Source organism: Balaenoptera musculus, chromosome 4 (assembly GCF_009873245.2).
Source record: "Balaenoptera musculus isolate JJ_BM4_2016_0621 chromosome 4, mBalMus1.pri.v3, whole genome shotgun sequence".
In the NCBI taxonomy this organism is placed as follows: domain Eukaryota; kingdom Metazoa; phylum Chordata; class Mammalia; order Artiodactyla; family Balaenopteridae; genus Balaenoptera; species Balaenoptera musculus.
This window is the reverse complement of record NC_045788.1, coordinates 103,151,482-103,171,705: the sequence shown is the minus strand read 5'-3', so window position 1 is coordinate 103,171,705 and position 20,224 is coordinate 103,151,482. Positions and strand designations below refer to the sequence as shown.

Sequence of the window (20,224 nt, the reverse complement as noted above, 5' to 3'; positions counted from 1 at the left end):
AAAGGAAAAGGCAATGTGAAAATAATGCTTTTGAGAAATTCAGAAGAAATGAAAAATATAGTCATAATACACATGTATAAAAGGGTAAAAGTAAAGCTCCCTTCCTTCTGGTAAGAATTGGAGAAATTTTTCTTAAAGATATTCTTGATAGAAAATATTGCTAGAAAAATAAATAGAAAATGGCCTTAGAATGATAAATTTTCTCTGCAACAAAACATGTTTTTGTTATACAAATTAAAAAATAAACAAAATTCATTTTTATTTTATTTTTTTAATTAATTAATTTAATTTTATTTATTTTTGGCTGCAGTGGGTCTTCATTGCTGCACACAGGCTTTCTCTAGCTCCGGCGAGGGGGGCTGCTCTTTGTTGCCTTGCACAGGCTTCTCATTGTGGTGGCTTCTCTTGTTGTGGAGCATGGGCTCTAGGTGCACAGGCTTCAGTAGTTGTGGCTCCCAGGCTCTACAGCGCAGGCTCAGTAGTCGTGGCTCATGGGCTTAGTTACTCTGTGGCATGTGGGGTCTTTCTGCACCAGGACTCGAAACCATGTCCCCTGCATTGTCAGGCAGATTCTTAACCACTGCACCACCAGGGAAGCCAGCAAAATTCATTTTTAAAAGAAACTATTTTGAAGATTAGTTTTATATAATATACATTTATATAATACATATAATATGATTATTTATTACATATATTTATGTATTATATAATAGACAATTAGCTTTACATTATGTATAAAATATATCTCTTGGATTTAAATAAATTGATTAAATTACTTTCATGAATGAGGTTAAATTAAAAATTTTAAAAGACTAAAAATAGAGAAAAATGACAGATGAATTAATTCATTTCTATTCAGGCAGTAAGATGCCTTTTTCTTTTTTGGATATTTATGTATATAAAATGAAATAGACTTGTTCTTTAAATTCACATGCCAGGGCATTGGATTCTTCAAGACTATTGTAAATTTATAGAATACAAATTTTTGGCATAAAGAATTAAATAATACATTCAATTTATTTGGAATAAGGTTCTAAAGTGAAGGTAAAGGAATTTATGGTATAAAGACTTAAACAATATATTTAAAATATTTGGACTAAGATTCTGAAGACCCAATTATACTTAGTTAATTTAATTGAAATGATTTAAAATATATTGTTCCATTGCATTGATTGCTAACTTGTAGAGATTTATGTTTGTTAAGTTGCAGAATAAATAGGAACAAAAATAAGCAGTACTTGTAATTTTTACCTGTTAATGGCACTAAATTAGCATTAATAAAATACTTCTCATCTCTAAAAGAACAAAATATAATTCTTTTTGAGAATAACTGCTGTTGTGACAAATATTATATCCTTTAAGAGAAGTCTGATGACCAAAAAACAATTTGTTTCTCAAAATGACTTTGACCTCCAATTCTGAAACTGACAGGGTGACTTTCCTCATGAACAAATATGATACAGAACCTTTTAGAGGGAAGCAAATATTTCAAATACCCAGGTGATCTCTTTTTTTTTAATCTTAAAAATCAAAGCAGGCAATTTTACCACTGGGAGAAATTAAACCAGATGTAATAGCTATAACTGCTAAGATTTTTGTCCTTAAAGCCTAGAGACAATCAAAGTAAACACAATGACTTTACTCCTCCTTAATGTGTTATTTATATACTAGTCTCCTGTTGGGAACTATATATACTTAAAATTATTTTTAGTTACTGATGACAAGTTAAATTCATTTATTCCTATCTGGAATTTCTAACTTTAGAGATAAAAAAATCAAGATTATCATAAATTTGCATTTAAAAAATTGGCAAATACAAAATTTTCCCCTTGAAATGTAATGTCAACATTTGAAATTAAAATGTTAGCAATAAATTATAAAAGGTATTGAAAAAGTATATTACTATTTTATATTTCAGGCAATAATAAAGGTAGATATAATTAACATTTTGCCTTTGAGAAATTACCCTTAAGTTTTAATAGGGTCCCTGAAACTATTCACAACCACAGACAAAAAACAGGTAATTATAGTGGTATAGAATACACCTCCAATATTATTAATATTTACTTCTAGACTCAGTAGGCATCTACTTTTTCATTCAAGAAATGTGTATTAATCAGTATTTTTAATACATAAAAAATAAAGCCCTCTGTAAACCCAGAGGAGTCTTTTTATGTTATAAAAGAATAACTTAACATTCAATTTTAGAGTTTAGAATCCTAGTGCAATATTGAAATAAGATCATTATGAGAAGATATTCTTGGGACTAGCAGTTATTTATTGACATTTGTTCCCAAGTATCTGGTGCTAGTTGGTATGACCATTTACAGATAAAATAGGAGTTGATGGGAAAAAAAAAATATATGTGTACCTCTTTAATGCAGCAGTATGAAAATCCACAAAAGAATAATTCACAAACCTAAATACAAGGAGAGAGGAAGAAAGTGAAGAAAGTTATTTTTTGTTTCCCCTGAGCAAACATGTAATTTCCATGATTTCTTTTTAATGACTGCAGTCTGTGGCCAGTAGGTACTGATTTATGAAAAGCTGTAAAAGATCAGGTGGAACTCTACAGGACATCGTTTACAGCTGCACGGATTGAAACCTATCTAATTTGTCTAGTAAAAGTGTGAGCTCACGGTGCACATCACCCAGCCTATAAATTTCCCCTTCAGACCCAATGTCTGGGGCTGGGTCTAAAAAAACGCCAATGCCTGCAGCTGCTCAAAAAGCCCACATTCCCCTGGTGTGCATGAAGAGACATCACAGGCTCTTCACAGTAAGAGACAAATTCCTATCCATTGATAAACTCACCAGATGTCCTCTCCGAGGAGGAAAGGAACCAATTTTTATTTGAATTCCCCAGAGAAATCCTGGAAGTGGAAAAATGATACTTTGCAGGGCTGGTTATTCCGAGGTCACTGGCATTAAACTTAGGTCCTTCTTTGTCTTCCTTATACTTTGATCCAAGTAATAAACAGAAAGACTCGGTTGGGGTCACCCTAATCCTTAATCCGCACATCCTGTTTTATTTCAATTTGTTTATACTAATTTTCTCTAAATTCTTGTTGAGTCTGACTATACTGTTGAATTTAAAAATGCAAACCATTTTGAATTGAGAGGGGAAAATTCTGCATTTTGCTATTAGGCATACTTCATAAATATTCTGAATAAATGTCCTGGGGTTTGATTCTTCATACCCGCAAACCTATAAATAAAAAAGTATTGCTATTCATGGGACAGAGAGTTGACAAGAGTCGACATTAGATTCTGTGCTTCAGCCACTGTAGCAATTCAAGCTGTGGGGTGTGAGTGTGTGTGTATGTGTGTTTGCTTGCATGCCTGTAGATAGTCTAGTACTTTATTGTCTCCTTTCTAGGTCTCACTTCATTTTCCTTATAAAATTTTCTCACATCTGATGTAATGCTACTCCTATCAATTTTGTTTACTGATCTTATCCAATGGGTCCAATGTTATATCTAATGTTGGCCAATGACCAAGGCTATGTCATTCATGATGGTCATACAAAACAACCCAAGAATATTGTATATGTTTTGGACCCCGGGTTGTATATCTATATCTGTAATTCCTCAAGTTCTTAGAAAAAAAACATAAGCAAGACATTTTCAATGATTTAAAAAATAAACTTTTTTTTCTTTTTCAGGTAGGTAATTTAAAGAATCATAGATAATTATTTATGTATATGTTCCAGAAGAGAATAACGTATAAAATGCTATATTTATATTTTATGATGTTCTAGGTATTCCTAAAGGAAATAAAATTAATGCTTTGTAAAATAGTACCTAATTTCTGTTTCTTTCTTTCTCTTAGATAACCTGTGAGGATTAGTTAAAACTAAACCGTAACACATAATACAAATTACAAACTCCATAATTTTAATTTTTAATTTATAATTCAAACAGTTGAGATAGAGAGAATTGAAGCAGTTGAATTTAGTCTAATGGAAAGAAGTTTGAAAAGTGCTCCACATTCAGCTGTCTCCACTTCACAAATCTTGACAGGGAGGGAACTAGTTATTAATCTATATTTTCCACAGAGCATGCAAATATAGGCAGAACCAAACTGTCATGTTCTCAGTGTTTTCTTAAGCTGAGCACTAAAACTGTGTTAAATTTTCATTTTTATCAAATAAATAGTTAAACGTATTTTTAATTAATTAACATTTTATTTTTATTAGATAAATTTAATGTCTCCCCATCAAAATCCAAATGAATTTACAATTCTCTCTTGTATTCCCAACAACAGCACACAGGTTCAGGGCATGCTTGTTCAGATTTCAGAATCTTAACCTCACACTTAAAGCGTGTCTTGTATATTAGGGAGTGAGTTGGAGAAATATCATCAATAGTAATTGAAATTCCACATATAAGTGATATCATATGATATTTGTCTTTCTCTGTCTGACTTACTTCACTCAGTATGACAGTCTCTAGGTCCAGCCATGTTGCTGCAAACGGCATTATTTCGTTCTTTTTTATGGCTGAGTAATATTCCATTGTATATATGTACCACATCTTCTTTATCCATTCCTCTGTTGATGTACATTTAGGTTGCTTCCATGTCCTGGTTATTGTAAATAGTGTTGCAATGAACATTGGGGTGCATGTGTCTTTTTTAATTATGGTTTTCTCCAGATATATGCCCAGGAATGGGATTACTGGATCATATGGTAGCTCTGTTTTTAGTTTTTTAAGGAACCTCCGTACTGTTTTCCATAGTGGCTGTACCAATTTACATTCCCACCAGTGTAGAAGGGTTCCCTTTTCTCCACACCATCTCCAGCATTTATTGTTTGTAGGTTTTTTGGTGATGGCCATTCTGACCAGTGTGAGGTGGTAGCTTTGATTTGCATTTCTCTAATAATTAGTGAATCATCTTTTCATGTGCTTTTTGGCCATTTGTATATCACTTATATGTGGAATCTTAAAAAATGGTACAAATGAACTTATTTATAAAACAGAAATAGAGTCACAGATGTAGAAAGCAATCTTATGGTCACCGGGGGCAGGGGGGGTGGCAGGGGAATAAACTGGGAGATTGGGATTGGCATGTATACACTACTATATATAAAATAGATGACTAAGAAGGACCTACTGTATAGCACAGGGAACTCTACTCAATACTCTGTAATGACCTATATGGGAAGAGAATCTAAAAAAGAGTGGATATATGTAAATGTACAACTGATTCACTTTGCTGTACAGCAGAAACTAACACAACATTGTAAATCAACTATACTCCAATAAAAATTTTTAAAAATAACAATGGAAATCTCCCAATTAAAAATTCCTTTTAAATGTGGGCAGAACTCTGATTTGTCGCTTAATTTTAGTTTTAGTTTCCACATATATTATAGGGGCATAGCATCAGTGCCTAACTAATGTAAGGATTAAAGTCCTTCATATCTGTGTGTTATGCTTAATATTGGCATATTGTAAGTGCTCATAAATGTTCAATATAATCCTTATTGCTGTTGTTGTTGTTACTATTATTATTCATCTCAAAGCAAAGGCCTTCGTAACTGCTATTTACTCAAGCTCCCATCCTAAGAGGAAAGAATAAAGTGAAGGACAATCAAGTGTCCACCTGGTGACTGGTTCCAGGCTTATGAGTCAAAGGACAGTCAAAGAGGCCACTGAGAGCTGAAAAGGCAACCCAGGCAGTTTACCAATAAGATGCTTCTCTTGGTTCTTCAGGGATGAAAATATGGTTTCCTCCATTTCTTTTGTTCCTTTGATTCACCAGATCTTGCAGCTGGTCATAGATCTATAGTAAGACCTGTAATTATATAAAGAATCCTAAAAGTTCTTGTTAATGCTGATTATATTGTGCAATAAAAGTCATAGTCACAATGTCTATCTATCTATCTATCTATCTATCTATCTATCTATCTATCTATCTATCTATCATCTACCTCTGTATATATATTATAAATCTATTTGATGTTGTCATATTTGTGAGAATTTCACTTATTGTTACTCATCTACTTTTTTCTATTCTTTTTGTAATTTTTATTTTTAATGACATTGTGGCATTATTTAAGTCCGTGCTGACTTTATGTCCTGCTGTAAGTATAGTCCAGGTTTTTCAAACTGTCCCTTAGACAGCAACCTGCACAGTGTCTACAGATGAACATCCAGTAGGCAGGATTTAATGTTGGAAACCAAATCCATCCACCAAAGCAGACAGAGGAGTATTCAGTGTGTTGTGTCAGCTATAACTGTAACCTAAATTATCACCATCTTTGCTAATGGTTAAACAAATTAAATTATAAAAGTATGTATGGATATATTTATGCTTTTCACTGGCAAAGTTTCAGTAATTTAAAAAGCAGTCGTGGGTGCAGAAGGGGAGCACTGAGACAAGATGATTACACAGTATTCTTGCAAGCTGCCAGCTTGAGCAGATGAAGACTTCATGGCAGATAAATTTCACAAATAATCAGGAACGCTACATGAAGTCTGGAAGTTCCTGCTGATGTTGGTGTTGAATTTTGACACGCAGCAACTCTGCTGACTCCTGATCTCTCTCCCATTGGTATTTTCTTTTCTTGCAGGCCATCAAACCTTCTTCTGGACCAAAGCAACGTCGACATTACTACCTTCCGCACGACAGGTGACTGGCTTAACGGTGTCCGGACAGTGCACTGCAAGGAAATCTTCACAGGCGTAGAGTACAGTTCTTGTGACACCATAGCCAAGATTTCCACGGAGTAAGAATAAGTTTTGACTGAACTTTCTAGTGGACATATGTGTTTAGGATTAATGTATTATAAATACTAGATGAATCTCTGAGGTACTTAACTTTCTCCTGTAACCACTGAGCTGGATCCTGGGTCTTTGTCAAGGACACCTTCTAGGTTGAGGTGTGTTGATGTGTCTTCCTCTCTCATGCTAGATCCCCACAATAGGTGTCTTCATTGAACTATGATCTCCTTCAGATAGACCAAGAGATACATAGCCACACCCAACCCCAAAGAACCCAAGCCCCTAATTTAAAACATAAGCAGATATGGCATGATGATTTGTATATCCCCGCATTTGTGATTCTCTGTTATTTTTAACAAAGCCTAACCTCTATGGAAATGGAAAATTGAGAACTAAGTGGATAACCTGGTATATAGGGAAACATGCTAAAGTCTAAATGTAGTTCTCATAGCTATTAAATAAACATACCGTCATCTATTACTGAATGATCTCATGCTAGAAAATAAAGTTATAAATAGGTTTAAGACATGGTTTTCCTTAAAAAAGCTTATGGTCAGTTTGGAAGAGAGAATATGCATAATTAATATATATTAATTAGTATTAATTTATGATTTCATGTGTTAAAAGCCAATAATAATCAAGTATAATATGCTATACATCTTAGACAGCGGTCCTGTGGTACAATAGGGATCCTTTGGTAATAGGAATTCTTTGATATGAGAAACCCATGGCCTTAAGGAGAGGGGATTTATAAGGAATCAAGAGAACACAGTGAATAATCCATAAAATTCATCCTCATTCACCAGGTATGCTAATTGGGAACAGGAAGTGAAAAACTGAAAGCCATATTCTTCATCTCTCTGTGAATGAGAGACAATTTACTTCACTTTCCAATGAGACTGCATCATTTTTTTCTTTTTCTACACAGTGACTTTTTCTGTTTTCCCATGCACATAGCTGAAAATGACTCTCTCAACCCTAGATCATACAACCTTGGTATGCCAGTCAACTGACCAGGGTCCAACTCTTTCTTCTAAGTCCCCCGGAGAGACATTCTGATGGCCTCTGTCTTGCTTATAGACTGACTTCTCCAAAGTGATGTTTGCCATGAGCTAATCATTTCTATTCAAAGGAGGAAGAGTGAGACAGCATGAACTTGACTCTAGGGGTCCTTTCCTGAGAGTAAGATAAAGGACTGCTCCAAAGAAAGAGGTTTTGTGTGGGGCAGATACATCAAAAGTTGTCCACAATTTTGTAGCTTGCAAGGTCTGTTTGGAAACTGTATCCATCTTTGAGTCAAAATCTTCTATCTTTGCTCTTTGTTACATTAAATAAACCCTTTTGTGCTCTCAAGTTCCTTTAAGTCATATCCAATATTTGAATATTTAAATGTTGTTGAATATTTAAGGACTTTCATTGTCATCTTGTCAATCATTTAAACAAAATCACCACGGAGACCTATAGATTAGATGTCAAAAAGGGGTGTGTAGTGTAATTAATAGAGATACAAGTGCCTAACAAATAGGTAAAGAAGTTTACCATTTATGGTATAGCATCCCATTCAGAAACACAAACATCACAAAAGGATCTATAGCAAGGGTATATTACTATTGAAGAGGAGAATTTGTTCTTAGAAAATAAACTCACACTAGTCTACTTAATATGTGTTGGCATTCCTGTTTAAAATAGAATGTAGTATCTGTTGAATAGACTTCTGACCCAATCAACAGTGTGTTTTGGGTTTCTATGGTAGTTATTTTGATCAGACACAGTCCCAGGATATATTAATGTATTTAAATATTTTTATAAGTTCTTATTTTAGTAATGTAAACAGTTTGGGTTATGATATACAAGAAACCTGCTTCAGAGCACAGAAGCAGAGCAAAGAACAAGCACAAAGTTAAAATTTTCTGCACCATTGCCAGATTTTCAAAGGCAAATGTTTATTCTCAATAAAATATTAACACTCAGAGCTTTTAGATAATGGAACACTATATTGAAGTGGATGAAGCAGAACATTGTTAATATGATTAACTGCTAGCTCACAATTTTAATATAGTCAGACATTCTAATCTATGAATATGGTCAGAAAGCTATTTGCTTAAAAAGGTAAAGTGGCAGCCTTTGTTACACTTCCAAGTTAGGGATGTATTTGTCTCAACAGTACAGTATTCGATGCTAAGCTCTTTTTGGCTGGTAAGAATATTTTCACTTAATTGTTATGATTGTTTAAACAACCTGTGAGTGTACATTCATGATGAATGAAAACTGATTTTTTCCTAAGAGATTCGGCTCTTTTAGGTTTGCCCTTCACACTGAGCCAGATGGTTTCAGATCTCTCTGTATTTCAATGTTCTTTCTTCTGTCCTTTCTCCTCAATTCAGGGACAACATAGAATTAACATTTACTGACCTAAAACTCCTTGAAAAGAGTTGTTTACTTCTTGGGTCTCTGCAATCTCTACCTCATACCCACCCTTGTTTATATTGTAAAAACGAGAATTAAAAAATATTTAATACACTAAAAATTTGGAAAAGTTTAGTGAGGCAACATTTTCACCTTAAATGCTGTAAAATATTTAACTCGATATTTCATTCTTCCTTTTGCAGTCTTAGGCTTGTTGTTTGAATTTGATTCCTTCCAATCCCTATTTTCTTTGTGTCTTACAGAGTCAATTCAGAAATGATTCCCTTGACCAAATAACTCCAGAGATTCTCTAGAATAAGACAGAGATACTTTAAAAAGGATATTACATTTGTTTTTTACTATCCAGACTATCAATCGTAGGAAAAGGTCAAGAGTTTCATACGCAAATAAATATTAACTTATTTCAATTAGTTTAGGGATCTCATTTTTAAGCCAGCTACTCAAGTCATCTAATTTTCAAATAAAATTTTTTAAAAATATGCAGTTTTATTCAGTCAACATATTTCTTAAAAATATTATTTCATAGCCTAGGATGGATTTAGGAAGGATAATGTGAGAAGGAAAGAGAGAATGAGAAAGGGCAAGAGTGACTGTAGAAACTGGAGAGAGAATTAAGTGTGTGGAATGAGTAGGAGGCAGATTAATTGCTACATGTCATTATCCTGCACCCTTGGATGCCGTTTTCAAAGTGTCATCACCTATCCTTTTGCCTTTGAAGTACCAGATAGCTTATTAACCTCTGGTCTTGATCTTGAGCTGCTCTTTAGTCTTGAACTTTTCCACTGCTCTTCTGAATAGGGTAGTCCTAACGAGATAAGCATATGGGGAGTGTTGCTGAGACTACAGCAGCTGGATGTTTAGAGAGATTTTGGACTTGGCAGGGTGGTGGGTAGAACACATTTTGGTAGTGGGAAAAGAAGGTAGAGGGTACATAAAAACTCAAGTTAAGGTATAACCTAAAGGGATAGTTACTGTAATTCCCTTTTCCAGTATAATCCTTTGCATCAAATATAAACAAAATTATGTATCTACTTGCTTATGTTGGGTTCCCAGACACTGAATCTGAAACAGTTTTATGCAGAAGATTTCTTCAGGTGCCCTTGGGACATACATCCATAAAGAAGTGATGGGGGGCCTTGGACTGAAGGACAAGACTCAGTCCTACCTACTGGAACAAGAGTCCTAGAGCTTGGCTGGCCCTTCAGAGTTGTCCCAAGCTGGTCTGCGAAATTGCAACATCTGATTTTTTCCAGTGGCCAGGGTATTGGTGCTTCAGTTTCAGAGGGGAAATAAGGGCCAGGCATCATAGCATATATTACTATGTTTAAATTTCTCAGTGAGCTCAGGAAATTAGTATATTACCTTGGAACATTTTTTTTTCTCTGCTTTCCATGATTACATTTTTGTTTTTAAGCTTGTAAAGAAGGGGAAAATGAAGAGACAGAGAAAAAAATCAGGAAGTTATAAAAAAATATGATATAGAATTGGAAGAAAGATGAGAGAAGAAATACAAAAACAGTGAGGATCTATTGATTTATATACATTTATATCTGTCCTGTTTTCTAGCTCTTAGATTCATAACCTGACTTTGTTATAGTTTGAGGATGACTAGGGAAATGTTTGTTGTTCATTTTAAAGATAGATCCATGGTATCCTTATAAAAGAATCAAAGTCCTGTAGAGCACACATTCTCAAAAGCAGGGGTCAACATAAATAGACTATGTTACTCTAAACGAAGGTTTCATTATCCACAGTTACACAAAGGGCGGCAAGCTTGATGTCACCATAGCTCCCCACTAGCCTTCCTGGTGAAGCAAGGTAGCTGAAGACTGTGATCAGAGAGGACCTCAGGCAAAATACAAGTTGTCCATAGAGAATTTATCAGACCCTTGAATGGCAGCAGGGGGTAACCTGTAGGGCATCAGGATTTCATCCCCAGCTCAGGTGATAGGAATGCAACTGAGCCTTAATTACTTTTATGAAGCAGATGTTTAAGTAATGTGTAAATTGCTTCTTAAGTAGTTACCTATTGTCTTCTTGCACACATTTATTGCTTGGGAACTCCTTTTTTTTTAATTTTATTTTACTTTTATATAGCAGGTTCTTATTAGTTATCTATTTTATACAAATTAGTGTATATATGTCAATCCCAATTTCCCAATTCATCCCACCACCACCAACACCACCACTCCCCCCACCCCTCGCCACTCCCCGCCCCAGGGAACTCACTTCTTAAGAAATCAATTAGTTCAATTCAGTGAGGTTGAATTCCCAACTTTTCATTCTTTTTTTAATGCTCAATATAAAGGGGCGCCATCTGTGTGTGTGCGTGTATTTGCATGTGTGTACTTTTCCTTCTTTCCACTTTCAGTTTGCCTAGCACTCCTTGCCAAGTGACACTTAATCCTCTATCAACTTCCCCAGATAAACATATTTTGGACTATCGATTCACTCTTTAGTAAGTACATGTTGAGCCCCAGCTAAATGAGAGTCATTGTTCAGGGTGTAGTTGATAAGCAGAGTACAAAACCGACAAGAATCCCTGTTCACATGGAATTCACCTTCTTGTGGGACAAGATAGAGAGTAAAGAAAATAAATCAGGAAAAAATGGCAGTATGCTGGAGGATGATAAATGCTTTGGAAGAAAATGAAACAAAAAAGAAACTAGGAAGTGCAGGTATGAGTGCAGAGAGGGTTTACAATATGAAATAGGAGGATCAGGGAAATCTCATAAGAGGGGGATGTTTGAGTAAAGACCTGAAAGACATGAAATGTATGAATGAATTACTTAAATCAAGAATATTTAATTAATCATTTGCACATGTTTAGCTAAGTCTTTTTCCCCCCTAAATGAAATTCTATATGTTCTTATAATCTTTATTTTAATGCCTGGTTTCTGAGTTTTAACTATTTAAAATTGAATAATTTTGATAAATGCCTTAAGAGAACTATCCTTGCCATTTTTTCTACTTTGAAAGAACTTTCTACTTTAAAGAAATTGTTCCAGTTATCTATGGCTGTACAACAAACTGCCTCAAAACTAAAAGGCTAAAACAACAACGATTTTATTGTATACACAATGTCGTGAGTCATGAATTTGGGCAGCGCTCAGGAGGGCGATTCTTCTGCTCTGGTGTTGGTATTGAATTAGGTATTCATCTAACATGCATCTGGTCTAGTCCGGAGGGCTTGAGATGGTTTCACTCTTGTCTGCCTTGGTGCAGAAGCTTCATACAGCTGGGTCTGTAGACCAAGTGCTTACAGATGACCTCTTTGATATCATAGTCTCAAGGTAGTCATACTTCTCACATGGCAGCTCTGGGGCCTAGAGAGGGTGTCTCAGGAGATAAGAGGTGGAATCTGTTAGTATCTTAAGATCTGAGTGCAGAAACTGATACAGTGTCACTTCAAACATATTCTGTCAGTCAAAGCAGTCCCCAAACTGGCCCAGATTTAAGGGAGACAGGTAATGCCCCACAAGAATGTGTGACTATCTGCATTCATTTCCTAGGGCTGCCATAACAAATTACCACAAACTTACTGGCCTGAACAACAGAAATTTATTTTTTCACAGTTTAGAAGCCAGAAGTTGGAAATCAAGGTATTGGCTGTGCCATGCTTGCTCCAAAGTCCAAAAGAAGGAATCCTTCCTTACTTCTTCCAGTTTCTGGTGGATGCCAGCAAAGTAACTGCAATCTCTGCCTCCATCTTTACATCGTCTTCTTCTCTGTGTCCCTGTGTGTCCTCTTTCTCAAATAAGGATAGTCTCACTGGATTTAGAGTCCATCCTAATCTAGTATGATGTCATCTTGACCCTTCTCTTAATTACATTTGCAAAGACCCTATTTCTCAATAAGGTCACATGGTGAGGTTCCAGATGGACAGAAATTTTGATGGGAACACTATTCAACCCACTATACCATCTATATTCTTCCACTAGAGGTAGAATAGTCAGGATATAATACACAAATGGTGCGAAAATCAGAAAGTTATGTCTAAAGCATTGGGATCTATAACTGCACAAGCTTTGTTAATTGAAAATCTCCTACTTACATACTATCCAGGAAACCATGATTCTCACCAGAAATTTTCTCCTTTTTTTTACAGTGACATGAAAAAAGTTGGTGTCACTGTGGTTGGGCCACAGAAGAAGATCATCAGTAGTATTAAAGCTCTAGAAACACAATCAAAGAATAGTCCAGTCCCAGTGTAAAGTGCTATTTCTGGAAGGAGGTGGTGGCTGTGGAAGATGTGACGTCACGCTGCAGACAGATGTCAACACTGGAAATACTGGTGGACATTCCAAGCCCAATAAGACACTCAGATACGAGTACAAATGCCTTAAAATGGAATTGAAAAGCTCTTTATTTTCCCCTATCATTTAGTGAATGGGTGGGTGGGTATATTTTGTTTTGTAATTGCTTTTTGATATTAGTTGATGGATTAAATCAAAATTCTTCAACGCAGAATAATGAACTAGCATAGAGCCATTGATCATAAACTATCATAAAAGCAAAACAAATGAAATTACATAATGAACATGGTGGCTCTGTTTACAAATAGCCACAAAAGAAAAGACTTGTGATATTTTTATACACAGAAGAAATCTGTAACAGGTATTTTGTTTCTTTAAAAGCAAGCAAAATAGAGGAATTCATACCTCAAACTATCTGGCCATATTTACTACCTTTTCATTGTATGATTCCCTTTCATCTGTTAAAAGGCATATGGAAATGAAGTTTGTAGTTGTTTTAAGTACTACACGTTTTTAATTGTTAGCTTCCTTAAGTATTACCATGTAAAAAATGTTTTAATTTTGAAGAAAAGTACATATTTATTTTCTTTTGAATTGTTTTTATTGTTTTCTATTTATGCCTTGATGATTTAATTTGGATTTGTGACAGTCAAGTGCCAAATGCTCTCTCAAATTGTCAGCAGTAGGAAACATAGAAAATGATGGGTTTCTTTCCAGATATTTTTAACCATCCCCTTATATGTATCTATATCTATATACAAAAAGATACCAAACCCTTTCCTTATTCATACACTAGCCAAATCTCTCACAGTCTGAATTATTCCATCCATTTTTGTCTCTCCATTTTATAATAAACTGTACACTCCTAATTTAGTGTAATATACTGGATTGTGTGTAATGGATTCTCAATGACATACCTGCCCTGCTCTGGTGCTTAGGAGACCATCAATTCCTTCCATTAGTAAAAGAGCTACGTTAGAACTCCTGAATAGAGAATAGCTACGCCGGAAAGGATTGGGATCCTATTTACATTGCTGCATTAATTGGCAATATAGCCTATAAGCTGAAGCATGAGTCAAAAAATCACTTGCTGACTGGCTTTGAAATGCCACTTAATATCTTTGCTTAAACTTGTTGAGCTATTTATAGAGAATGGTGATAACTAAACTACTCATCTGCCTCACTGGGGTTTTGTTAAATTCATTAAACATTGTCATCATCAATAGCAAGTATTATTATCTTTAAGAGTCTCTGCTGAAATGCACCTATTGTAGTTTTGGTGTATATCTTAGAAGCACTGAACTTCTTGACACTTATTGAACATATAATTTTCAAAAGAGCTGGTTGTCTAGCAAGACTCAAAATCTGGAAAGATCTCTTATTGCAGGAACTTACACTTACTATTCCATAAAGGTCAAATATGAGCATACTCATTAATATTTGAAATATATACCTGGTGGAGATCTAGCCATAATATATTGTGAAGCAACATTTTAGCTATATCTATATTCTTTCTAATGCTGATATGTTCATGTTATTGGAATAAGAAATGCATATGTCACAAAATAGAATGGATAAAACAATGCCGCAACCTTTATGTTCTTATGCAAAATGGAACACTAACACAGCTTACAGTCACAGATCAAAATTCACAAGTGCTAATCTATTGTAAATTTAGTGTAATAAGGCTTAGGTTGTGTTCCTCATATATGAAATTGTATCTCAAATTTCTGCAATATTCCTTATAGTCAAATCATCCTACCAGAATTATGTATTGGGTGTATAAGAGCATGAACCTTTTAAAAAGATATATGTGATTATGAAATTAATTACAAATTTCACTTAAGCCTGCTAGAAGCAGCTAAAAAAACATTTTTAAGCAAACATTTTGTGTTGTGGAATGTTAGATTGAGATCTGAATCTGGTTTCAATCTCATTTTTTTTCCGGACTAGCATTTACTTTCTTAGGTACTTGTCTGTGCATATGCAACAAAATCTGTGCATTTCATGAACTAATAGAAGTTGAGGATTGTTGAATCTATTTCACTTATTTTGGCTGTGGTTTCCATTTGAAAGTTGAGATTGTATACGCAGTATATTGCTCTTCATTGTTTCACTATTTTTCTATCTGACCTCTTATAAATTTACTTTACACAATCCTTACCCTGTACATATGTAAACATAACAGTGTACGATTCTTAACCGTGGAGTAGAGGTACTAGAATGCTAATGGCCATCTCTTTGTACAGAAACTGCATTGGCTTTCAATAAACATGAAACCACAACTCCTTCGCAACGTCATGTACCATATTATCTGTTTTATATCTTAAATTTGTTTTACGTATATTATTTATTTTTGGTTACTTGCCCACTTTAAGCTGTACTAAGTATCAAATAAGCCATGTATAAATGTGATATGATTGGCAATATATATGTACTTTAAATTTGTATCTTCAAAACATTACTCATTTAGTTTATGTTGTACAATGTAGATGGCCTCTTACTAATGTAAAATGATTTGTAGTGGAAACATTTATATTTTTATAATAAACATAACGAAAATATTTTTTACAGATTGGAATAAAGAAGTGGTCTTTGAACCTTTTTTAAATATTATAAAAATATGTGCTTATTTAAACAGCAAAATAATGAAATGTATGTAAGTCAAGAAGAATGTGCTGTTTCTTTTTTCTCCATTAGTGAGGAAGGATTGGTGTTACGTTATCCACATTTTTTTTGTTTAAATCTCATTATCAATCAGCTAGAAGAATAATCAGTAAATATTATCTTTATGGTTAAAAAACACAACTGTATTAGGTAGTTCTCTTTCAATTGCAAGTGATGAAAAACAAATAAATAACTTAAAGAAAATAAGGAAATTTTCAGCCCACATGACTGAAAAGTCTGGAGATAAACTTCCTAGCTGAGAAATCAGGAACAGATGGTTCCAGGCATGTCTTATTCTTTTTCTTCTTAACTGATCCTATTTTTTCTCTCAACTGGGTTAATTTGCAAACTACAGTTGATCCTTGAAAAACTTGGGTTTGAACTGCGTGGGCTTGCTTATCACAAATTTTTTTCAATAAATACGTACAGTACTACATGATCTGTGGTTGGTTGAATCCACAGATGTGGAACCATGGATATGGAGGGCTATCTATGGGACTAGAGCATCCTCGCATTTTGATATACACCATGGGGGATCCTAGAACCAATTCTCGTGGATACCGAGGCATGACTGTATATCTTTTTTTTTTAACATCTTTATTGGAGCATAATTGCTTTACAGTGTTGTGTTAGTTTCTGCTGTATAACAAAGTGAATCAGCTATATCCCCATATCCCTTCCCTCTTGCATCTCCCTCCCACCCTCCCTACCCTACCCCTATATGTGGACACAAAGCACCGAGCTGATCTCCCTGTGCCATGCAGCTGCTTCCCACTAGCTATCTATTTTACATTTGGTAGTGTATATAAGTCAATGCTACTCTCTTACTTCATCCCAGCTTACCCTTCTCCCTCCTTGTGTCCTCAAGTCCATTCTCTATGTCTGTGTTTTTATTCCTGTCCTGCCCCTAGGTTCATCAGAACCTTTTTTTTTTTTTTTTTTAGATTCCATATATATGTGTTAGCATACAGTATTTGCTTTCTAGTTAATATAATTCTACATTATAATTCTTGTGAGATAATTACTGTCCCTCAGTTGTTCCAGTAGAAGTCATGGAGCCTTGCTTGGCTCACAAGCCCTGTGTGAATCACTTTGGACAGGAAAATGAATGACTTAGATTGGTAGTTCTTAGTCCTGAGCCTGCCTTTGGAGATAGTGGGTGGGATCATGTGGAATTGATCCACAGGGATCAGAGGTGTCAGAGAGGTTTAAGTCCAAAAGAAAGTCAGAATATCTTTTATGAAAAAAGAAGGAAAGAATTCTGAATGGGCCAGATAAAACAAAAATTAAAAACAACCAATGAACTGAAACTTCAAATAATGTTCTAAGAAACACTTGATACTTTGTATAAAGTAGGTCCCTAGTCATTTGCAACCTATTTAAAGAAAATGATTATATACGAAAACCATTGCTGACTCACAATATGAGGCAAGATAAGATGAGTGATCAAGATTTCCATAGAGGTAAAGTCACAGAATAGATCAGATTTGAGTTTTCCCTGAAGGAGAAATAGCATTCGATCATGTTGAGTGGAGTAGAGAATAACTTGTAAGCAGGAGATAAAGGGAGCAGGTAAAGAAGAATATATTTATTCATTCAATAACTATGTTTTAAGCACTATTATGAGACAGGTGTTTTGCTTTCACCGTTTACAAGTTACTCCATTAAATTTTGCAACAATCCTGTGAATAGATTTAGCCACTTTTAATAGATGAGGCAATCAAGGCTCAGAATGTCCAGGTCACCTTCCCAAGGTAAACCTAGTAAATAGATAAACAGATATTTCAAACTAGAATCCTCTTTTTCTGTGTTCTTTCCATAATATAATTGCTACTGTAATCCCCAAAATGCTCTGGGGACAGTGAAAAAAAAGCTATTCTGATCCTTTTTACTCTCTTACTATGTACAAAGAACACCAACATGCGTACTAAAAACTACCCTTCTTAACGGCTGTAGGTTAAGTAGACTATGATGTTAGGAATCTGTATTAGTGTTGTAGGCATGAAGCTATTCACCTACTCTAGGATGGTGGTAATAGAATATAGAGAACAGGATGCATACAAAGACACAGAAAGAAAGGAGAATTAACAGAATTTACCAATTTGACATGAGAGTTGTTCCAGAGGTAAGAATCAAAGTGAATCATAAAATGTCTGGAATGTTTGTGAAAATGATGGCACTATTGTTAGAAGTAGGGAATAAGGAGAGGTTAGTTTGACATTATGAGTCTGCTAAATTTATGTTGCTAGCCAAACTTTAATAAGTTCACAAGTGTTGAATATATGAGTCTGAAGCTTTAGAAAAAAGAATTCAAAGGAAAAAGGTGTCTCTGATACTATGTAGAGATCTATATATCTTTTTGTAGTATGTATACATGTATCTTTATCTTGGACCACCTTTTTTAGGTTAATGTTAGCTGCTATAATAAATCTCCAAGTGTCAACAGTTTAAATTGTGAAAAATACAATTTTATCTCTATTATTTCTTAAAAATTTTTATTTATTGGAGTACAGTTGATTAACAATATTGTGTTAGTTTCAGGTGTACAGCAGGGTGATTCAATTATACATATACACATATCTACTCTTTTTCAAATTATTTTCCTATTTAGGTTATTACAGAGTATTGAACAGAGTTCCCTATGCTATACAGTAGGTCCTTGTTAGTTATCTATTTTAAACATAGTAGGGTGTACATGTCAGTCCCAAACTCCCAATCTATCCCTCCCCCCAACCCTTCCCCCCGGGTAACCGTAAATTCATTCTCTAAGTCTGTGAGTCTGTTTCTGTTTTGTAAATTAGCTCGTTTGTATCAGTTTTTTTAGATTCCACATACAAGCAATATCATATGATATTTGTCTTTCTCTGTCTGACTCACTTTATTCAGCCATTAAAAAGAATTAAATAATGCCATTTGCAGCAACATGGATGGACCTGTAGATTATCATACTAAAAAATACAATTTTAGACACAGAATAACCCAAAGTAGTCATTTTCCAGGTGGCCTCACTTATACAATGATTCAAACCCCACACTCTCTCCATCTTGTGGAGTGTAAAGCCTTGGAATCCTTTGCTTCCAGCCAGTGAAGTGGAGGGAGGATTGTCTGTGGCAGATGTCATGAGCCCTGCTTGTGTGTGGCACACATCACTACCTCTCTCCACGGACTAGAACGCAATCATACCGCTTTACTTGACTGAAAGAGAGTGTGGGGCAAGTAGTGTGCTCACATAGAAAAGGAAAGAGCTTTTGGAATCCATATAGCCATCTCCGCCACAAGTCCTTCTACTCACGTATATAATGTGTTAGAGGCAAAAGGCTATGATTGAAACATCAGTCTCTTGCTAAAGCCACCCATTTCTTCTCTACAGGCAACCATTTTGAACTCTTTTTTCTCATTACTTGAATCCAATATGTATTAGTGGTAACTGTGTCTGCTATGGGCATTCACTGTTCAGATCTCATATCAAGAGAGAATTTATTAGAAAGAGAGCAATTAGCTGACAAACTCAAACTGTTGTGTTTTCAAACTCCCCAGCCTAGTTTACACCAGGTCGTGAAGCGTGGTGAGAGTACTAGTTCCAGGCCATTTCTTCTCAACCAACAGACTCCTTCAACAAGCAATCTTGAATCTCAGGCTGCAGTCATCCTGGCTGAGGTGTTCTCAGAGCTGCACTGCAGTCTGAGCTTCCTATCCTATCCCCATCCTTTGCTCTTTCTTCTCGTAGGTGTCAGACCTGTATTTCAATCTGTAAGCTCTCCAAGCCTTCTTTTCTCCCCTGTCCCAATCCTTCACCGGCATGCCCACCAAAAAGTTTCTTGCAGGTCTAATTCCTTCTTGGTGTCTGCTTCTTTACGTCCCACCACAGCCTCTGTTGGGCCCCCATTATCTGTCTAGATTACTGAAGGAATCTCTTAAGTAATTCATCTGACTCCAGCCCTGATATCTCCAATATCAGTCAGACTAATATACTGAAGCAAATTTAGTTTTGTAGTTTCTCCTCAGGAGACTTGCAAATGCAAATGCCTCAGGGGCCTGGCAGGTTATATAAATGAGTGAAGCAAGTGGAGAGCGTGGTGACCCGTAAAAGCACCCTTCGTTCCTCCAGAAGCAGCTTCTCAGCAATAAGGCTACAAGAATCCAGTG

At 35.2% G+C, this 20,224-nt stretch overlaps 1 protein-coding gene across 1 annotated transcript in view; it reads left to right on the top strand.

The window, feature by feature from the left end:
• EPHA3 (EPH receptor A3) overlaps window positions 1-15,978 on the top strand; it is a 361,303-nt gene extending 345,325 nt beyond the window's left edge. Inside the window, exons 16-17 of the mRNA XM_036851795.1 lie at window positions 6,578-6,733; window positions 13,264-15,978. Coding sequence (XP_036707690.1) covers window positions 6,578-6,733; window positions 13,264-13,369 — 262 coding nt within the window. The 3' untranslated portion in view covers window positions 13,370-15,978. The remainder of the gene's footprint in view (window positions 1-6,577; window positions 6,734-13,263) is intronic.
• Window positions 15,979-20,224: the final 4,246 nt, after the last annotated feature.